The sequence below is a fragment of the Oreochromis niloticus genome, linkage group LG3 (assembly GCF_001858045.2).
Source record: "Oreochromis niloticus isolate F11D_XX linkage group LG3, O_niloticus_UMD_NMBU, whole genome shotgun sequence".
Lineage (NCBI taxonomy): Eukaryota > Metazoa > Chordata > Actinopteri > Cichliformes > Cichlidae > Oreochromis > Oreochromis niloticus.
In genome coordinates, this window is record NC_031967.2 from 51,639,410 (window position 1) to 51,661,411 (window position 22,002).

General features: G+C 41.7%; 2 protein-coding genes across 3 annotated transcripts in view; both read left to right on the forward strand.

The window, feature by feature from the left end:
• The window catches only part of LOC100692857 (uncharacterized), a 444,159-nt gene that overhangs the window by 177,474 nt on the left and 244,683 nt on the right, over positions 1–22,002 (forward strand). The gene's annotated exons all lie outside the window — the stretch shown is intronic.
• LOC100704107 (alpha-tectorin) overlaps positions 1–22,002 on the forward strand; it is a 78,188-nt gene that overhangs the window by 2,037 nt on the left and 54,149 nt on the right. Inside the window, exons 2-3 of one of the 2 annotated variants that reach the window (XM_019360271.2) lie at positions 479–545; positions 1,151–1,236. In XM_019360271.2, the coding sequence (XP_019215816.1) occupies positions 500–545; positions 1,151–1,236 (132 nt within the window). In that variant the 5' untranslated portion in view covers positions 479–499. Of the gene's footprint in view, positions 1–469; positions 546–1,150; positions 1,237–22,002 lie in introns of both variants that reach the window. The other variant, XM_019360269.2, reaches the window with a different exon arrangement.

The following is a 22,002-nucleotide window of genomic DNA, read 5'->3' on the forward strand; positions in this document are numbered from 1 at the left end:
TCAGGGTCACCTGGTCCAGCCCTAACTATATGCTTTAGCAAAAAGGAAAGTTTTAAGCCTAATCTTGAAAGTAGAGATAGTGTCTGTCTCCCGAATCCAAACTGGAAGCTGGTTCCACAGAAGAGGGGCCTGAAAACTGAAGGCTCTGCCTCCCATTCTACTTTTAAATACTCTAGGAACAACAAGTAGGCCTGCAGAGCGAGAGCGAAGTGCTCTAATAGGGTGATATGGTACTACAAGGTCATTAAGATAAGATGGGGCCTGATTATTTATGACCTTGTATGTGAGGAGCAGGATTTTGAAATCCATAAACTACAAGTGAAGTGAACTTGTTACAAACAGGTTTACAGCACATGATCATGTTTTATTCTCTGGATGGTGAAGTCAAAACTTTACATTTGAAATTAAACTTTCAGAGAAAATTTTAAAAATACATGAACAGATACAAAAAACACAAACTGTGTTACAGGTTTCTGTCAGCTGATTGGCTCTCTCCAACATGCTCCGCCCTCTGCTCTTCCTGTGTGCTCTCATAGCAGTGACAGGTAAACGCACACACCTGGCAGCCATTCTGCCCTCACAGTACTCGACTGCAATAACATGAGAGTGACGATGAAGAAAGGTTTAAGTACAAATAATCGTCAGCAAACTTTCATCCTTTTATTCCAAGATTTTAAATTATTTAAATTATTCTTTAACAATAAAGTAAAACAAAGAGGCAAACATACAAAAACAATAATTCAAAGTAAACAAACAACAATCTGCTCCTTCTTCTTCAACCCTCAACATCCTCCAATCAGAGAAAACACACGTTCAGATTTACACAGAAAACAACAACAAACCAAATGGATCACAAACAGAATCATTTGTGTTCATATTATTCATGAAATCAATAAATACAGTTAAAGTTGGATAACTTATTATCTGCTTATTAAAATGACATTTATCAATAAGTGACATAAAGTCTCTGGTCTGTTATGTGTGTTTTCAAGAACAGCTAACTGATGATGTCATAGTAAAGCTTTACACTGATTGGTCAACGCTGTTTAATCCATTCATGAAGTCAGTGTTTCAGCCTGCAGCTCTCCCTGTTTGTCCGACCAGCTAACAGACTGTAGCTCACAGCTCTCATGTGTCTCTGTGTCTTCAGATGGTCAGTGGTTCTATCAGTCTTCAGTGTTCGACATCAGCTCATGTCCCATCACGTATTATGGACAGCAGTACGAGCAGCTCTATGTGAGTAGGATGAAGCCTGATGTTGTAGCAGATCTTTGTGTTTCCATCACTGTTGCTGTTTAGTCTCCACCTGTGGCAGAGATCATGTTTGCAGACTGAGTGAACATCAGCAGTTCATGAAGGTCACACACTCTCTGTTCCCGGGTTCAGGCCCTCAGAGGGCAGCTGGCTTTAAGCTCAGAGTCTCATTAATGTCCTCTGCAGTGATGCTGAGTATGTGAACATCAGCTGATGCAGCTTCCTGAAGCAGAGCGAGAGCTCTGACTGAAACCTGAGCAGCTCTGACACCAACAGTTCGGCTGTAAATGACTCAAAGCACAAAAGATGTTGATGTTTGACTCGTTGTGTCTCTGATTTTCCACAGGTGAACATCACATCTGGAAATCTTACCTTCTGTTTCAACGGCTTTTTCAGTCCTGAAACTGGAGGCGACTGTATTGTGGAGCGTCCACTGGGCACAGACCAGTTTTACTTTTACACATATTCATATCATTCTTATTATTATCCTTATTGCTACTTCTATATATCTTTCAATAATGTGAGTGTTTTTCTGTATCACACAGTTAAATCTGTCACTTTTCACTGTTTTACCACAAATTAATTGTATAAACACTGCAAACCAAAAATAAAATTTGAGGTTTTATCACATCAAACAGTTTTGTAAAAGCCTTTAGAGGAAACTTCCTGACAGTAACTGAAACTTTTCTGTTTGCTCTTTACAGTTTGCTTTGGTTCATTATGTCTATGACACACAACCATATCTGTACTCGTACAATTACATCTCTGATCCAACAGTGAGTCTCTGAGTGTTTATAAACAACTTTACATGTCTGTTAATGTTTAAATACTACATTAAATACTTTCTAACACAAACATCGTTGTCTCTGCTTTGTGGTCGTAACATTGATTGTGTTTGTTTCTGTCCAGGTGTTTGAGCTTCAGGTCGCTGGAACCACAGTCGATACAGTGAATTTTACTTCATATTATTATTATCATTACTTCAACATCGGTGGATGCAGACACTCAGGTAAGTGAATCTAAAGCGCCAAACTTTGTGATTCTGTAAAATTGAACTATTTAAATGTTATTATGATGTTTGTGCTCACAGTTGTTAAATGAGTCTGTGATCTGTGAGTGTTTGAATTCCTTCCATCCTCAGGTCAGCTGTATCGACCTGGTACAGTGATCAATTCTCCAGAAACCTGCTTCAGTCTCACCTGTGATGAGACTGCACACCTCCACACCTCCAGCTGTGGTCCGCAGGAGCGTTGTCAAGGCAACAACATGTAAATGTCTTCTTTGTATTTTAAAAGAAAGTAGGAAGTGTTAGCATTAAATCAGCAGTGATTGAACTCATTTTGAACAGCAGCTCTAATCAGATCAAAGAGCTCAGTGAACAGTGAGTTTGATAAAATGCTCACACTTCACACACAGCTGCTGATTCGCAGCTGGATTATTTGATGAATCAGGTTTCAGTTCAACCCCTTTTGTTTGTCTGGCTGGCGTCTTGAACATGAGAGCTCCCCCTGGTGGCTGCAGCTCCCAACAGCAGCTCATTAAGATGTTCATGGTTGGATTTTTTTGTTGTTGACCAGGACATGTCCTTTAGCGCACATATTAAACAAATATGTAAGACTGCTTTCTTCCGTTTGCGCAACATCTCTAAAATTAGAAATATCCTGTCTCAGAGTGATGCTGAAAAACTAGTTCATGCATTTATTACTTCCAGGCTGGACTACTGTAATTCATAATTATCAGGATGTCCTAAAAATTTGCTGAAAAGCCTTCAGTCAACTGCATTGCTTAACCCCACTGTTTTAAATGTTCCCTTTTTTTAATTGCTGTCCATACAGACAATATTGATTTTTAAATTTTAACTAACAATCTTGTCAGCACAAAGTTCTTTATTTAGAGCAAATTTCTACAAGAAAGATAAGTTACTGGAAAAGTGCTCGTGCTTAAAGTGCGTTGGCACTTTAGCACTTTTTGGCAATATTGTAGACAATGTTTAACTGAATCATCATCTCGGCTCCTCTGACGAGCTGTTTGTTGTTGCCTGCTGCTGAAAGGCAGTGAGGAGAGGGGACACTTGGGCAGTGCATTTATCACAGCATATAATTATTTCTGGATTTGATTCAACTTAGCCTCAGACAGTCAGAAATATTATAATTCTGATCATTTATCAGGGCTGACACTTGTGAGACTTCATCAGAGGTGTGAGCATCACAGCAGAAGCCTTTGTGTCAAAGTAACTGAGGATAAAACACAGAAAAACATGAAGGAGATTTTCCTGGCCTGGATTTTTATAGCAGAGAACCTTAAAATATTCTGCAGTAGATCGAAAACTGAAAAAAACATGACTCAACATATAAAATTAAGTGAATGTTACAGAGGTTTTATTAAAAACACTGCTGAGCATTTTGCAATTTGGCATCTTTTTAAAACGTTCTTCGGTATTAAACAGCAGAAATAAGGCTTTCTTGTCAGAGGTCATTTTTGAAAAAGAAAAAAACAGCTGCTGACAGCGCTTGTACACAACAGTGTGAAATAAGCAAATGAATGGGAGAGAGAGAGAGACAGAACTGTGCATGAAGCGTGATTTCATCTTGGTGGAAGCTAAACAGCAAAGATAATAGGGAATTAATGATGATATTTATCAAACGGGAACAGCAGTTTGGATCTTCTTTTGCTGCTGGCTCAGTGAATTTTGTTTGGAGAGTAAAAAAAACCTGCAGCTAAGAATCTGTGAGCTGTTTCAGCCCCAACAGCGTGTCCATGTTCATGCTGTCGGGAGAAAAAGCTGACAGCTCACAGATTCTGACGCGTCAGGTCCGCTCTCTTTGTTTATGTCTTTGTGTAGAATCTGTTTACCTGCTCTCATTTGCTGTTTTAGCTGTTTGGTGGTTGTTGAAATAGTTTTGCGAGTTTCTGGCAAAATAATTTACATTTTAAAATCGATTCAGGATTTAATGAATAAATATCACCTTATTCAAGCTGAAATCCATTTTAATTAGAAAGTTATTGAAACCCAGCCCTACTACTCACCTCTGTCTATCTGCCTGCACTTTCAAACATACACACACGTAGGGAGACAGAAATATCTGGAACACAATATGGGCATAATGTGTGTCTGTTGTTGACCACACGACTTTCAGAGTTGCTCAGACTTTTTGAGGGGGACCGAACGGGTGGTCGCACCAATACTATTTTGTTTTTTTGTTGCACCACTGAGAAATTAAGCCGCATATGCGACCAAATTGGTTGCACTTTAGAGCCCTGCTTCATTGACTAACAGGTTTCCTCCTGATAAGATAGCACATATCCTTCAAACTGTCGACAAAGTTGTTGCACATAGGATGTGACATGATTGTTGGACTTTTCATTCTAAGGTCATAGGATCTTTATGTCTAAGTGACTGTTGTTGTGATTTAGGGCTATAAAAACAAAACTGAATGATGTCGAATTTTCTGCTTTTATCAGCTGCGTGTTGGACGCCATGTTGGCCTCCACCTGCACTGTGACCGGCCCCACTATCATCGACGTCCACGGCCAGATTAACTCCATCCAGGATCGGTGTGCGTACTCTCTGTTCTCGACTCCGTCACTCCCAGACTTCCATGTTTTGGGGAATTTCAGGGACCGGAGTCGTAAAGATGTGAGCTTTTTGGACAGTGTGACGCTGCGTGTGGACGGGCATGACATTCACCTGGAACAAGGTGGGAGAGTTCAGGTAAGCGACCTACAGCCACAGTTCATGTGTCAGAGTGGAGTCTGATCCAAAGTCCTCCCTCATCCTCTGCTGTGTCTCCTCTCATCTTTCTTCTCAGGGCTGTTAGAAGCAGTTCTTTCAGAGCTGCTGAACTCAGTGGTTGTTGCTGTGAAATCAGCCTGTTTGTGTGTTTGACATGTTTCACTCAGTGTTTCCTCCACTTTGTCTCTGCTGTGATGCAGCTGGACGACTCCACGCTGACCCTCAGCAGCTCATCTCAGCTGGTTCACGGTGTGCAGCTCTCTAAGGACCAAACTGGAGTCACTGCCAAGCTGTCGCTCTCCAACCTCAACATCTCTGTCTTCTTTGATGGCTACACCGCACAGATCCACTTAGAAGGTACAGAAGATAAAAAGTTGAATAAATGGAATGTAAACTCCAAACTGTGCTGTTATTTATTGAGCTGCTGTGTTCGTCCAGTTTGAATGTTGATGCTGATCTGACTCATTCTGTCCTGATCCTGTGCAGGACCTTCTGGTTCGTCTGTGGAGGGTCTGTGTGGAAACTCAAGCAGGTCTGTGAGTGACCTGAGACTCTCTGAGTACAGCTCCACCAGGTAAGACCTCATCACAAGAGTCCCTCTGACTGCTGCTGCTGATGTTGCAGATACAGTGGAACCCCAACTTATGAATACCCCGTTAAACGAAAAATTCAAGTTACGAAGGCACTGAACAGCAATATTTCTGCCCGTGTTACAGCAAAATGCCCGTGTTACGAAATCCGCTGGCTCTGATTGGCCGAGCCCAGAATGCCCACAATGCCTTTCCATAAAATTAACTGGATTTGGTCGAACAGATGTGTGGCAGACTTGCGTTTCAGGAGCTGCTACCGACAAACCAGCAAAAAAAAAAAAAAAAACGCCAAATGTCATGATGCGGTTAAACAACAAAATGTTTAAAAATGTCGTGAGTTTACCTGGTGATATCCTCATGCACAACGCGATCGCGAAAACAGCAAACAATTAACACCACGCCGGTGTTGTTCACAGGACAGCAAGAGTAAACGATCGGGAGACTCTAGTCGTCGTTATCGTCCCCCTCCTACGTTTTATTTCTCCGATTTCAGCGTTTTTGCTTCACAACTAAAGCGTGCAGTTTACTTTGTGTTAGAGATGGCACGATACCACTTTTTTATGTCCTATACCGATATCGATATCATAAATTTGGATATAGGCCGATACCGATATGAATCCGATATAGTGTGGTTTTTAATCAATAAAACTGTTTTTTAATATCTTGCTGCTTTTTGTATAAGTTCATACTCAAGTTAAAAAAAAAACACTAAAGCTATTCTGTTATACAAAAAATACACTACACCCAAAATATTTCATAGTTCAGCAATACTGATCAATCTAATTAAGTTAAACCTACTCCATCCTTCCTATTGTGGTATTTTAAAGAGTATGCAACCTAACCAATACAGTTCTAAAACTCCCAGCAAAAAATAAATAAATAAAAAAAAAATAGGGAACCACCCCCCACCCTCCACCTCATGATGCTTAATTGACGTAATAAACTTTAATTTGATGCAGTGTGAAAAAAAATGCACAGAAATCAATTATTTTTCAAGAATAATTAAATAGATTCAACATCTTTGTTCAACAGAATTGCAGACTGCACAGATGGTACCTTCCCAAAGGAAAAAGTACTATGGCTTACCAGGGCATATATTAGACTTAATAGTTACTATACACAGCAATGGACTTCTATACATTTGACATCCGATTAAAACTTTGGGTGTAAGATTCAGATAATTATTTATTAAAAGCTAGACATTTTAAATGAGAATAAGAAAGAAAAGTATGTCTTTGTGCCCCCTTTTCCCTGTTGATGCCCTACCTGCCCCCCTGGCTAAACTTTGCTAGATCCACCCCTGCACAGTTACCAGCCGTCAGCTACGTAGAAAAGGATCCTGGTGTAGAAAGTAATATTAAATAAATTCTAACAACAGCTTGTCAAGCTTAAACGTGCTGCTGTTGTTCAGCCGCTGGTTTCCTCTTTCTGGTGCAAAGTGGGCCAAAAACAAAGAAGAGAGACGGACTCGCGACAGAAAAGCCGATCAGCTGATCATTAATCAGTTTCATGATCAGTGTTGGGCAAGTCACTTTGAAATAGTAATTCAATTATAGTTACTAGTTACTACTTCAAAAAAGTAACTGAGTTAGTAACTGAGTTACAATATTCTAAAAGTAATTAATTACTTGGAAAAGTAACTATTGCGTTACTTTAAAAAAAAACAAAGAACGTTTAACCCCCTGGGGTCCAGGGTATAATTGGCCATTTTTTTACTACTCTTGATTTTCTCTCCACATTTTACCTTTAAAAACTATTTACTTTGCCTTGTTTGGTATCATTCTTTTTAGAGCAACCTCACGTGTCTGAATTTACAGTCATGTTTTCATTTGGTCATACTGTATAACCAGAATTGATCTAAAATCAGACAAAAAACATAAAATCAGAGTAGAAAAAGTTATATTTTTACTGTAACAACCATAAACCTGTTTAATGAATCATATTTCATAACTTCAAATGCAAATATTAATCGTCAATTTTAAAATCCTATGCACAAGTTTTGCAAACAACAAAGTTATTTGCATCCATTTACCTTTTACCCTTTTTTTAAAATAACCATTTCAAACTATTTAAAGAACAATCAGCTGTTCTTCAATAAGATGTCACACAAATTATTTGTGCCACTCCAAATCCAATCCAATCATTTCTGTCCACTATAAAGGAGAACATCACAGCCTGATACCTGCAGGTCTGACAGCAGCAGGTGTATCACTGCTGTTTCTACCTGGAGACAGCAGTCGCCTCATTGTTCTGACAAACAACACAAAACTATCCACAACACTACACACTAACTACACAAGACAACACATTAACTACACACTCCAAACACGCTAAACGTCACAAATCTCACATCTCAAAACTCGCTCTTTCTCTTTTTCTGCTCTCTCTTTCTCTTTCTCTCTCTCCCTCTCTCTTTCTCTCTCTCTCTTTCTCTTTCTCTCTCTTCCTGTCTCTTTCTCTCTCTCTCTTTCTCTCTCTTTCTCTCTCTTTCTCTTTCTCTCTCTCCCTCTCTCTTTCTCTCTCTGTCTTTCTCTCGCCGTCACTCCTAAAACTTTTTTTTGTTTTGTTTTTTTGCTCATAAGCAGAGAGTGCTTGCTAGCGCTAACGTGGCGAAACTATTGAGGAAAAAACGCCGCATATATATTGTTTATCATGATTCTGGTTTTACGTGGCCTATCAACAGAATTTAAAAACTGGCACCTTGTTGCTTTGTCTTTAAGTGGTCATGTGATTGACTTATTACGACTACTTTATTCTTCCTCAGTCAAACAGCAGCACTTATACGATTGTTTTGCCCCCTGAGCTCCAGGTGTTGTGCTAGACAGTGATCGTGATTACCGTCCGCGGGAGCACGCAGCTGCTTAAAGCTGTAGCGTCCAGATTACTTACAGCTACTTCCGTGTAACTGATATAAGATGCGGTAAGCTGAACACAGCTTCAACCGTCTGTTTGTTGAAAAATAGTAACGGACCGCGTTTCCTTGTTAGTAACTGTAACGCTGTTGTAACGATAGGAATAGTAATTAGTTAGATTACTCGTTACTGAAAAAAGTAACGCCGTTAGTAACGCCGTTACTTGTAACACCGTTATTCCCATCACTGTTCATGAAGTAGCAGCAAGAAGAGGCAGTTGCTCCATATATCGGTTGTTAAGCTTAACGCTGGAATGCTTTACAAACATTCAGAGATGAACTTACACACTTGCTTTACTTCTCTCTGGGATAACTTCCTCGGGGAACAGCAATAGACGGGCAGGCTCGGTCAGGTTTAAAAGTGTCCAAGATTACATGTGCAACCTTATCACCGATGTTTAGAAGTGATCTGCTGTCGTTGACTATAAAACTAGAGGATTTGGGGATGTAAACAGAGCAAAAAATAAGTGAACAACTAAAAGGTGCATTGACCGGAAAGAAGTCGTCGTGACGCCAACGTGCCATCTTAAGATTTAAAAATATCATTTTTTGTTGTAACCCTCAAACTCAATGGTAATTTAAGTATACTTATTTTTCACTTTTTCAAACAAAAACATCAGCACTTTTCATACTCCCGACAGCCGGAGCGGGGTGTTTACTGTGCGCACTTTGGCACACGGCGAGTCAGACCTGTACGCTGCTTGCGGAGCCTCGCCATTGTCTGTCAGTTTGTCGAAATCCTTCTGTGGCTGTTCCCATCGATCTCCTCTTTGCTCACAATTTGCAGATATTTGGTGTCGCTACATGATCCATGACAGCGTGAGATGAGAGCTGCTCCATTTTCTGCTCAATGCGCGTCTTTTTACAAATGCGCTTTCTTAGCGTTCCATCAATGACTACTTCCGGGGCATAGGTCATTCAACTACAGCTCTGTTTAAAAAAAGAGTTTGAAGGGAAAAATAAAATCCAATTTGCTTTTGGTCCATGCTTTTATATTTAATTTGTTTGTATTGCAGTGTGACCGTCTGAGAGAAAATACTTTTGAATACTTTTGAATACATTTGAAAAAAGTGTGTTTGTGTTTTTTTTTCTTTTTTTTAGGCATAAACACCTTCATATTTAAAGAAAAAAATAAAGGTCATTGATAGTGACACACAACACCACTCTTTTTTCACCTTTTAAAGCAGAATGACACGCTCAAAATCAGAATTTTAGGCTTGAGTTCGTTCAATGCTGAAATATGAAAAAATGGCGCCACCTGGTGGCCAAATGAAAAAAATTACAATTTTAAGGCCCGGGCTCCAAACTGTCACCGTCACTTACAGAACTGCATTAACTTTAGTTAAAATAATCGTGTAATGCAAAAAAACAGTGTTTATAATGGTTTTCAATGGGACACAAATCGACCACTAGGACCATTAGAGGATGCGTTTTTGTAGCTTAGCCACTGAAGCTAATTTAAGGAAGTCAGACTGAAATTTTAAAATAAAATTAAAAAAACAAAATTAGGGGGGGGGGGGGGAATTTGGCTATATTCCATTCAACACAGTGCAAATGGCTTGGATTTGAAAAATGCAAAAGCCACAAAATGGTCACAGGATCTTTTTTAAACTTGATCAGCTGTTGTTAGAATTTATTTAATATTACTTTCTAGTGTCAGCTGGTGTTTGCTGGAGCCACAGCTGTAAAAGCTGCTGGTCATGATATCGGTTTGGATATGTGGCAAGAGGGAAACATGAAGATGAAATCAGGAGATGTCCTTACTCAGTCATCACAGGTGAACAGGTGATGGAGAAACAGGTTTACCTTTTAGGTGACATGAATGGGTTGAAGGAAAGTTATGAACTGTTTCTGAGAGACAAATAACACCAGGATCCTTTTCTAAGTAGCTGACAGCTGGTAACTGTGCAGGGGCGGCTCTAGCAAAGTTTTGCCAAGGGGGGCAGGTAGGGCATTAACAGGGAGAGGGGGGCACAAAGAAATACTTCTTTCTTATTCTAATTTAAAATTGCTAGCTTTTAACAAATAACTATCCGAATCTTACAACCACAGTTTTCATCTGATGTCAAATGTATAGAAATCCATTATTGTACATAGTAATTTTTTTGAGGGTCCCAACATAATTTCTTCAGAAGTAAGTACTGTATATGATGCCAGTATTTTCCCACATTTTCTAGATTCTGTACCAGTACTGTGTGTAAAATGCCATCAAAAAGTCAATTAAATTTTATTCTTTCTCACCTGTGTTTCTGTCTCCTTTCACTTTTTAAAGGTTGCCATGTTAGAAAAACAATTTTGCCCTGCCATGCTGTTTATTGATGTGATAAATGAATAGTTTATGAAAATATCACTAAATCTGTCATTTATTATCTTTAATGTTCAGTAATGATCATGTCTCACCTCTAGTCTTCTCTGTCTTAATTTCAGGTTTCCACCATGTGTTGTAGATAGTTCAGGAGGTTAGCTCAACCAAGTCTTTGAGTTTCAGCTAAGTACTGTTTAGAATACCAGAATAGGGAGGATGGTGTAGGTTAAAGGTTAGTCGATTGATACATATATACCAACAAGACAGTGTACATCACTATCACAACGACGTTTTGTTTTCATTCAAAGGCTTTATGGTTTTTCCTATAACACCTGGTGGGCCTGTCTCTAGTCAAAATGCCCGGGGCGATTTTTTGTCCCAGTCCAGCCCTGGCGAGGTGTGAAAATTAGTGCTATTGCCCGTGAGTATGGCCGAAATCCTTCGACCATAGGAACAATTCTAAAACAAAAAAGAAGTGATCAAAGCAGGTAAACCTTCAATGGGCTCCACCATCATGTCAAAAAGGAGGAGCCACATACACGACGAGATGGAAAGGCTTCTCCTTGTTTGGATTAAAGATAAGGGAAAGACTGGCGATACACTCACCGAGATGATCATTTGCGAGAAGGGCTCCTCAATTTATAATGATTTAGTAAGCAAGGCACCTTGGGATGAGCAGCCAACGGCATTGACGTCCTCGCAGGAGGCACCCCCATCCTCCCCAGAGTTCAGCACGTCGCATGGGTGGTTTGATCATTTCAAGAAGAGGACTGGCATCCACTCTGTTGTGCGTCACGGCGAGGCAGCAAGTTCCGATCACAAGGTTGCTGAAGAATTTATTAAAAAATTTAAGGAACTCATAAATCAAGAAGGCTACACCCCCCAGCACGTATTCCACTGTGACAAGACCAGCCTCTTCTGGAACAAAATGCTGCGGCGTACCGCGGAGGAACTAAAGATGCCAGGCCACAAGCCCATGAAGGACCGTCTTACCCTCGCCCTGTGTGCTACTCCAGTGGGGACTGTAAGGTCAAGCCACTCCTAGTGTACAACTCAGAAAACCCGCGTGCCTTCAAGAAACACAAAATTTTAAAGGAGAGGCTTGAGGTTATGTGGAGGTCCAACCTCAAGGCCTGGGGGACCCGACAGTTCTTTATCGAATGGGTCAACTTGGTCTTTGGCCCTGCTGTCAAGAAGTTCCTCAAGGAGAACAATCTCCCCATGAAGTGCCTGCTGATCATCGATAACGCCCCCGCCCACCCCTCTGGCCTCGAGGACGACCTCCTGGGGGAGTTCTCGTTCATCAAGGTTCTCTTCCTCCCTCCCAACATGACCCCTCTCCTCCAGCCCATGGACCAGCAAGTCATCTCTAATTTTAAGAAACTTTACACGAAACACATGTTCAAACTGTGTTCCGACATAACAGAGAGTATGCTGCTCACCCTCAGGGAGTTTTGGAAAAATCTTTTTGACATCGTTGCATGCCTCAAGTTGATTTCTTTGGCATGGCGGGAGGTGAGTCATCGGAAGCTAAATTCTGCTTGGAAGAAGCTGTGGCCTGATGCTGTTGCCCCTCGAGATTTTGAAGGCTTTGAGGGGGAGGAGGTAGAACCTCAACCTGAAGTCGAAGTTGAGGAGATCGTAAATTTTGGCAAGGCACTGGGACTGGAGATTGATGAGGAGGATATAAACGACCTTGTGCTTGAACATCAAGAGGAGCTGTCAACGGCAGAGCTGCAAGAGTTGGAGGCGATGCAGCACTCATCAGTAAAGCAACAGTACAGTGAGGAGGAGGCCGTCATACCATCAGCCAATATCAAGGACATTCTCTGCGATTTTCAGAAGGTGTCGATTGTGTCGAAAGAAATCACCCTGAAAAGAACTTTACCGCTCGTGCTATTGAGCATTTTAGTGATGTCTGCCTCTCCTACTTCAGATCCATTTTTAAAAGTAGACAGAGACAGAAGTCGTTAGGTAGATTTTTCGCAAAGAGGCCAGCAACAAGTCAACCTTCAGGTGAAAGTGTGCCTTAGAAGACGGAAATCGATGAAAGTAGCAGTAGTGATTAGTTAAAAAACATAAAAATGCACAAAAATATAAAATAAAAAAATATATAAAATAGAAAATTAAAAAAAAATTATACAGTACAAGTTTAAAAAATATGTAAGTTTTAGTTTTAATGTTTAGAATGTTTTGTACACGCAGCATACACATGCATGCATGCATACATACAGCTGACACATATGTACACTTATTCCTCTAATTTTGAATTATTGGTAATAGTTTTACCCAAATGCGATACATCATAAATTATAAGCAGACATAACAAAGAAAGTTGAGTAGTACATTGTTTATTGTTGCCGTTCTTTTTCACTTGTAGTGTTTTTAGATGCCAGGGCTATTAGCGGATTAAAAATGTTTGTTAATAAAAATAATGTTTTCTTTGGTCTTTAACATGCATTTCAGTGTCTGTTGCACTACCTTCTTATGTTTAAAGTTATCTTTGAATGAAAAAAATCCGAAAAATTTACACCCTAATGTTATGCCAGTTTTCCTCGTGGCGGTGCCGTATGCATGCATACATATGCTTTCTTCAGCCTCTGCCACCAAGAACTTCGTCTCCAGCCGGCATCGCCTCACTCAATAAACGCGATGGGTGCTTCGACATACGAAAATTTTCGTTTTACAAAAGCCCCTCAGGAACAGATTAATTTCGTAAGTCGGGGTTCCACTCTATTCTCTGTTTGTATGAATAAGTCTGAAGGTTGTTGTTTGTCGCCCCCCTAGCTGTGAGATGCAGTACAGTGAGACTGCTGACAACACGATCGACTGCACCAGTGTGACTGAACGGTGAGCAACTGATCCACACAGTATGGAACATCTTACCATTTTATTTTTAATTCACTTTAAAACAACATAACAGCTGAACAAAGTCATCTACAAAAACATAAGATAACGAGGAAAAACATCAAATCAGCATTAAGTTAAGATAAAATAAACATTTATTAGTCCCACACATGGGAAATATTTTTGGTCACGGCAAAAAGTAAAAGTTAAGAGCAGTAAAAATTAAGAAAAACACAACAGGATAAGATGAAACATAATTACATACTTTAAAAAATAAAATAACATTGTGATGGACCTAGTTAAAAAAGCAGGAGTCAAATGAATTAGGGTTTTCATTTATTTAACCCCCACAATCTTATTTACAAAAGTAATAAATGTTGAACTGGTAAAAAGAAATGAAACTGAACTCGGGCAGAGAACTGCAAACTTAATAAACCAAACAACTGCCCAAACAAACGTAACTGACCTTAAGAGGAAAGGACACAGTGGTATTGTGGGAATAAAGAAAATATTTTACTGCTACATATAGCTACATTAAAATGTTTATTAAAGCCACTAGCATTAAATGAAAACTTTTATTAAAGGTGCAACTATAATCACACATTGCAAATTGTGCTCACGAAGAGTTGATGCTCAGTCTATGGAAGGTCTTAAGCTTCGTTTGGCGCGACGTCCCGGCGATCTATTGTGTAAGTGACTTGGAGCAGCAGAAAGGTAACGCCTACACGCTTACAAACACAGAGGACTGAAGATAGGCCAAAGGCCTGAAATTCATTTAGCTTCAAAACCATTCTGAAATTTATTTTTGGGCAGAGACCTATGCTGAGTGTGTTGCAGTATACCTCTCCCTACGCGTGTGTTCAATGAAATCATTGTTTGACCAAACTCTTCTGGACCATTGTTGTTTTGGTCTCATCCTCAATATTTGGAATTTGGTTTCAGTACATATACAAAAAATTCCCCGCTCTGGTCGATCCTTCAAGCTTGGGTCCTCTACCAGAGGCCTGGGAGCTTGAGGGTCCTGCGCAGTATCTTAGCTGTTCCTAGGACTGCGTTCTTCTGGACAGAGATCTCCAATGTTGTTCCCGGGATCTGCTGGAGCTACTAGATTAGCTTGGGAGTCACTGCACCTAGTGATCTGATTACCACTGGGACCACCGTCACCTTCACCCGCCACATCTTCTCGAGCTTCTTGCGTTCCTTCTTCCTGATGTTGCTGTCATTCGGAACCGCTACATCGATCACTACGGCCGTCTTCTCATGTTTGTCTACCACCACTATGTCCGGTTGGTTAGCAACCACCATTTTGTCCGTCTGTATCTGGAAGTCCCACAGGATCTTAGCTCGGTCATTCTCCATCACCCTTGGGGGCATCTCCCATTTTGACCTCGGGACTTCCAGGTTATACTCGGCACAGATGTTCCTATACACTATGCCGGCCACTTGGTTATGGCGTTCCATGTATGCCCTGCCTGCTAGCATCTTGCACCCTGCTGTTATGTGCTGGATTGTCTCTGGGGCATCTTTACACAGCCTGCAACTGGGATCTTGCCTGGTGTGATAGACCCCAGCCTCTATGGATCTTGTGCTCAGTGCTTGTTCCTGTGCTGCCATGATTAGTGCCTCTGTGCTGTCTTTCAGTCCAGCTTTGTCCAGCCACTGGTAGGATTTCTGGATATCAGCCACCTCCTCTCTCTGCCGGTGGTACATACCGTGCAGGGGCCTGTCCTTCTATGATGGTTCCTCGCCTTCCTCCTCTTTCTTGGGTTTCTGCCATCTTCGTGATGTATTCGTGGATGTTCCTTGTCTCATCCTGGACTGTGGTGCTGACACTCACCAGTCCCCGGCCTCCTTCCTTCCGCTTAGCGTACAGTCTCAGGGTGCTGGACTTGGGGTGAAACTCTCCATGCATGGCAAGGAGCTTTCTTGTCTTTATGTCAGTGGCTTCTATCTCCTCTTTTGGCCAGCCTATTACCCCAGCAGGGTACCTGATCATGGGCAAGGCGTAGGTGATGATGGCTCTGATCTTGTTCTTACCGTTCAGCTGACTCCTCAGGACTTGCCTGACCCTCTGCAGGTACTTGGTGGTTGCAGCATTCCTAGCGGCCTCTTCATGGTTCCCATTCACCTGTGGGATCCCCAGGTACTTGTAACTGTCCTCTATGTCTGCAATGTTGCCTTCTGGTAGCTCGATCCCCTCAGTTCTGACTACCTTCCCTCTCTTTGTTACCATCCGACTACACTTCTCCAGTCCGAACGACAATCCGATGTCATTACTGTATATCCTGGTGGTGTGGATCAGTGAATCGCTGTCTTGTTCACTCTTGGCATACAGCTTGATGTCATCTATGTACAGGAGGTGGCTGACAACTGCTCCATTCTGTAGTCGGTATCTGTAGCCAGTCTTGTCAATGATCTCACTGAGGGCTTTAAGGCCTATGCAGACCAGCAGTGGGGACAGAGCATCTCCTTGGTAGATCCCGCACTTGATGGTGACTTGCGCTATGGGCTTGAGGTTGGCCTCTATTGTTGTCTGCCACATCCCCATTGAGTTCCTGATGAAGGCTCTCAGGGTCCTGCTGATCTTGTACAATTCTAGGCATTCCAGGATCCAGGTGTGGGGCTTTGATTCATAGGCCTTCTTGTAATCAATCCAGGCAGTGCACAGGTTGGTCAGTCTGGTCTTGCAGTCTCGGCTGACTGCTTGGTCTGCCAGTAGCTGGTGTTTTGTGCCTCTGGTATTCTTGCCCATCCTTTCCTGTGCCCCGCTCATGTATTGACCCATGTGCCTGTTCGTCTTAGCTTCTATGATGCCTGACAGGAGCTTCCACGTGGTGCTGAGGCAGGTTATTGGTCGGTAGTTGGAGGGGACCGGTCCCTTCTGGGGGTCCTTGAGGATCAGGAATGTACAGCCTTCGGTTTGCCATTCTGGGTGTTTCTCGTCAACTAGCAGCTGGTTCATTTGTCCTGCCAGGCACTTGTGGAGTGCAGTCAGCTTCTTCAGCCAGTAGGTTGACCGAGTGGGTCCAGGTGTCAAGCTTGGCCATGATCCTATCCTATTATTCTATGTGCTGGAATGTGCAGAAAATAGGTTTAAATGTTACACAAATTTCTTCCAGTCAGAGAATGTTGCATATAATTAAATTTTTTTGCTTGATGCATAAAATTAAAAGAATAAAAGTAATAAAACAAGTTTTAAAAAGAGATGTTTCCATTTGATTTCATTTTGTAGGATGGATTATGCAGAAAAAGTAGAATTGGGCTGAAAGATCTATCGCTTTATTACCTATTCAGGTTGTAAATCGTGTTTTTAAAAAGTCACTAAGTAATTAATTACTTAGGAAAATAAGTAATCAGCAAAGTAACGGGATTACGTTTTTGGGGAAGTAATCAATAATTAGTTACTGATTACTTTTTTCAAGTAACTTGACCACCACTGACTATAATTAATTACTTTTTCAAAGTAACTTGCCCAACACTGGTCTTCACACCTTGGCGTGGGGCCAGGTTTCACAATGAGCTCACCCGAAACCATGGCTAATTGTGACCCATACCCATTTTCACACCTTGGCTCATGTGATTAGGAAGAGGATCATTAGGGGGTCGATTGTCCCTCTTGGTGGGATACTCCCACAGGTCTTAAATCTGGGACTCTCCACCGCTTGACCCTCGAACTGAAGAACCTTCTTGAATGTGAGGCCAAACGTCCTCAAGCAACTTAAAAAAGTCCAGACTCTTTTTCTTTCTATGCTCTTGTTTACTTGTACCAGTTAAAAATCATGCAGCACTATTTTGTAACAATTGTAGAATGAGAGGGAGGCCTGGCTAATTCCAGTCAAAAGAGAATTACAATAATCCAGACAACAGGTCACGAACACATGGATCAAAGTGTCTAGGTGGTTTTTAGGGGGGCTTAACCACAGGGTTAACATACGAGTCATGTTTTAGGCTGCGGTCTATTTTCACAACTAAATTGGTGATGCTGGACTTTTCATGCAGGACTAAAGAGGAAAGATCAAAGGCAGCTGAAGCCACTGGATTTAAAAATCATGACCTCTGTCTTTCTTCTTTTTTCATTAAAATTACGAAGGTTGAGTGCCATCCACCATCTTTCTGTATTATACTTAAATTATGTGTGTTGGGTCTGCACCTCGCAGGCCCCGCTGGTTCAAAGACTTATCACCCATTAACAAAGTAAGAAAAACAGCTTAACCGGATTTTACTTGCTACTAAGTGGAGTCTGGTCGGATACTCAGAGCAGCACTTCTGCCCTCGACCTCAGACGACTCCGAAAGAACCAGCCTCCCCTGCAGCCTTTTATTCTGTCACACACAGTTTAACAAACAGCCTTTGTAAAACCTCCCTGTGGTGCGCCATAAAATGTCATTAATCTAAGGCACTGAGCATGTCTGTGTATGCACGTCCGAGCGTGTGTGTGTGTGACTTCCTGATCACAAAGGATCATCTCCCCTCACCCTGTATATGGCTTAACCCCTCTAATGGTACACAAGCACAGGTGAGATATAAAGAATAAGGACAGAGAACCTTCACATAGGATGTCTGCAGTTAAACACTATAACCAATTACCTCCCCCACCTAGATGTAGGCCGGGAGGAGGATGGAAACAGAAGAATGTCTTTGATCATACAGTTTGAACCAAGGCTTACAAATTTAAGTACAACAATGACAACTATCATCAAAATTAACCTAACAATGTGACTTCACCACAGATGGAAGATAAAAACACCTGATCACAGATGATTATTTTATTCTAATTAATCTTTTCTTTTTTTTTTATCTGTGGTACAGCTGTAATCTCCTGAAGGAGGCGCCCTTCTCCTCCTGTAACAGTGACATCGACCCAGAGCCCTACATAACCGCCTGCACCGACATTTTGTGTAAATATCCTGCGGTGGATGGACTCAACTGTCAGTTCCTGAAGGCCTACGCCAGAGCCTGCAGTCTACACAACCACACTCTGGATGGCTGGACATCAAAGACCGGCTGCTGTAAGACCTTAATACAGGGCTCTAGACTAACTTTTTGACATGGGCGCACCAGTACGCCTAACTTTAAAAATTTAGGCGTACCGGCACAAAAGTTAGGCGCACTCAAATTTTTCAACCGCATCGCTTAACACCGCAGTTTTACATGTGCACTTTCTTTAGGGGGAAGTCCATACAGACAATATTCATTTCTAAATTATTAACTAACAAACTTGTGCTTAAATTGTTTTTGTCAATATTGTAGAAAATGTTAAACTTAATCATCATCTCGCCTCCTCTGACGACCTGTTTGCTGCTGCCTGCTGCTGAAAGGCAGTGGGGAGAGGGGACACTTGGGCAGTGCATTTATTGCAGCATATAATGTGTTTTCTGGATACACTGCTGTTTTTTCAGCATTCAAAGATTGATGGCACCGTGTCAGAGCTGGCTATGAATTTCAGACGGATCAGCCTTAACTTAACAAAAAAGGTTATCAATAGTTCTTTTCATCTTTTCTTATTACCCACAGCTACATCCACTTCTGTCAGGCCTAGGCTGCTCACTAGGGCTGGGTATCATCACTGATTTCTATAATCCATTCGATTCCGGTTCTCAAAGTCCTGATTCGATTCAATTTAGCCTCAGACAGTCAGAAATATTATAATTCTGATCATTTATCAGTACTGATACATGTGAGACTTCATCAGAATTGTGAACATCACAGCAGATGCCTTTGTGTCAAAGTAACTGAGAATAAAACACAGAAAAACATGAAGGAGATTTTCCTGGTCTGGCGTTTTATAGCAGATAACCTTAAAAATATTCTGCAATATTCTGCAATTTTGCATAATTTTAAGAAGTTTAAATTTCTTCAGTATTGAACAGCAGAAATTAGGCTTTCCTGTCCGAGGTCATTTAAGTGAAAAAAAGAAAAGAAAAAGACAGTGGCCGACAGCGCTGTAAACAACGGTAGACTGGTGGGTAATAAGCGAATGAATAATGCAGAAAACAGAGATTTGAGATGGGAAACTGTTCTTGAAGTACAGAGAGAGAGAGAGGGAGAGAGAGAGAGAGAGCTGTGCATGAAGTGTGCTTTTTATCATGGTGGAAGCAAAACAGCAAAAGTCAGAGGGAATTCATGACGACATTGATCAAATGTGAAGCGTAGTCTGCTGCTTCTTTTGCTGCTGGCTCGGCGAATTTTGGTTGGAGAGACAAAACCTGCAGCTCAGAATCAGCGCAAAAAAGACGGAAACACAGCGCGGACCCGACGCATCAGAATCGCTAAGCTCCAACAGCGTGTCCGTGTTCGGGCCGTCGGGTGAGAAAGCCGAGAAAGACAAACCTGATTCTGATGCGTCGGGTCCGCTCTGTGTTTACGTCTTTGTGTGGAATCCGTTAATGAATTGATATCGCTTTATTCAAGCTACTCACCTCTCTCTTCCACCTGCACTTTCAACTGGACCACAGCCAATCAGAGAGGTCCCGCCCCTGTCTATCTCTGATTGGTTTAGTCCACGATAGGGACATAATGTGTGTCTGTTGTTGACCACACGGAGAGTTGCAGAGATTTTTTTTTTTTTTTTTTTTGTTACCCGAAAATATTTGGTCACACCGGTGCGACCAAATTGTTTTTTTTTAGTCGCACCACTGAAAAATTTGGTCGCATTTGCGACCAAATTTGTCGCACTCTAGAGCCCTGCCTTAATAAGACCTTAATAAGACCTTAATAAGCTCTCCTTTGTTAAAGACCTGAACTGTGGATTTTTAGAGCTCACATGTTTTCAGGATAATACATCAGTGTGTTCCTCTGTAGCCTCTGAGGCCTTCTGTCAGGACAGGACCTGCAGCGATCACGAGTTCTGTGGTGAGAAGACGGTCGATGGTGACACTCGCTGCTTCTGTCGGGCCATTTTTGCCTCCAAGTACCAAGCAAACAACTCTTTGGGTATGACAGCTGTGACATCATCATGACAACAGGGCTGAATAATGGAGGGAAACTTCTAACTGTGATTTTTATTCTGACTGATATTGTGACGTTCAGGTGATCCAACGGTCTGCATGCAGAACTCTGCTTCAGTCACTCTGGTCGGTTGTCTCCTGGAGGACAAAGGCATCGACTACTCTGCCTTACACCTCAACGACCCGACCTGCAGGGGTCAGGTTGACGAGCTCACCCACATGGTGACCTTCAGCTTCAACAGCAGCAACAGCTGTGGGACAGAGGTCACGGTGGGTTTCATCTCCTCCTCTTTACCTTCTACAAGCAGCCAAACATCTTCCAGCATCTGCTGAGCTTCTCCTGCTCTGCTCCAGTTTGGGATCTTTCTGTGGGATCAGCTTCACCTCTGACCTCTGTGGCTTCTCATCATGTTGATGATCTGTGAAGTTTATACATAGAAACATCCAAGTCGGAGTTTGATTCAGTACAAAGAGAAACTCGCTAATGTTTGTGCTGTGTTAAAATACTGTGACTTCATTCAATGTGCTCGACTCGTCTGCGTGACACGAGTGGTCAAAGGCAGAGACAGAAAGGAGACCAAAGCTGCTGTTGTTGCTTTTAAGAACAACGTGAATGAGTTTGATGTTTTTGACGTGTTTAATCAACAGATTGTTTGTGATGACTCTGTGATTATAATCACTGATAAGATGTCATAAACTTCGGACTGAAAATACAAGGACACTTTCTTAACTTAACTTCATACTTCTGAGTTAGAGGTCCATCATCTTCAAAGTGCAATAAAGTGCTGATGTTCTTAGATTAAAATCACTGTAAAGAGACTGAAAATAAAGTTAAAGTGGCTGCATGTGTCTGTGCAAATAACAGAGCATGATTTACTTTCACTTTTTCTAATTGAATAAAACTGATTAAGTGCACTTTGGGATTAATGAACTGAAATATCAGTTGTTAAATGTCAGTAGTAACATCTGATTGTGTGACTCTGCAGACCAACAACAGCCAAGTGATCTACAAAAACACCATCATGCCCCAGAACAGCTCCTCTGACATCATCACTCGTCATGACCAAGTCTACATCGACTTCTCCTGCGTCCAAACTCAGCCGGACATCAAGACTGCCACCTTCAGGATCAGACACAGGTGTGTGGTTGAATTACTTTAAGATGTGAAGCTTCTCGTGAGGTTTGTGAGTCAGAGAAAGCTGAAGTGTGTTTGTGTTCTGCAGCTCTGTGATCCAGCACATCACATCTGGAGTTTGGGATTACACTCTGACCATGAAGGCTTTCACTGACGCCGGCCGCACACAAGCTGTGGAGTCCAACACTGAGGTGCAGCTGGACCAGAAGATCTGGGTGGAGCTGAAGACTGACGGGCTGGATGGAGACATGGTTGTCATGGTGACCGACTCCTGCTGGGC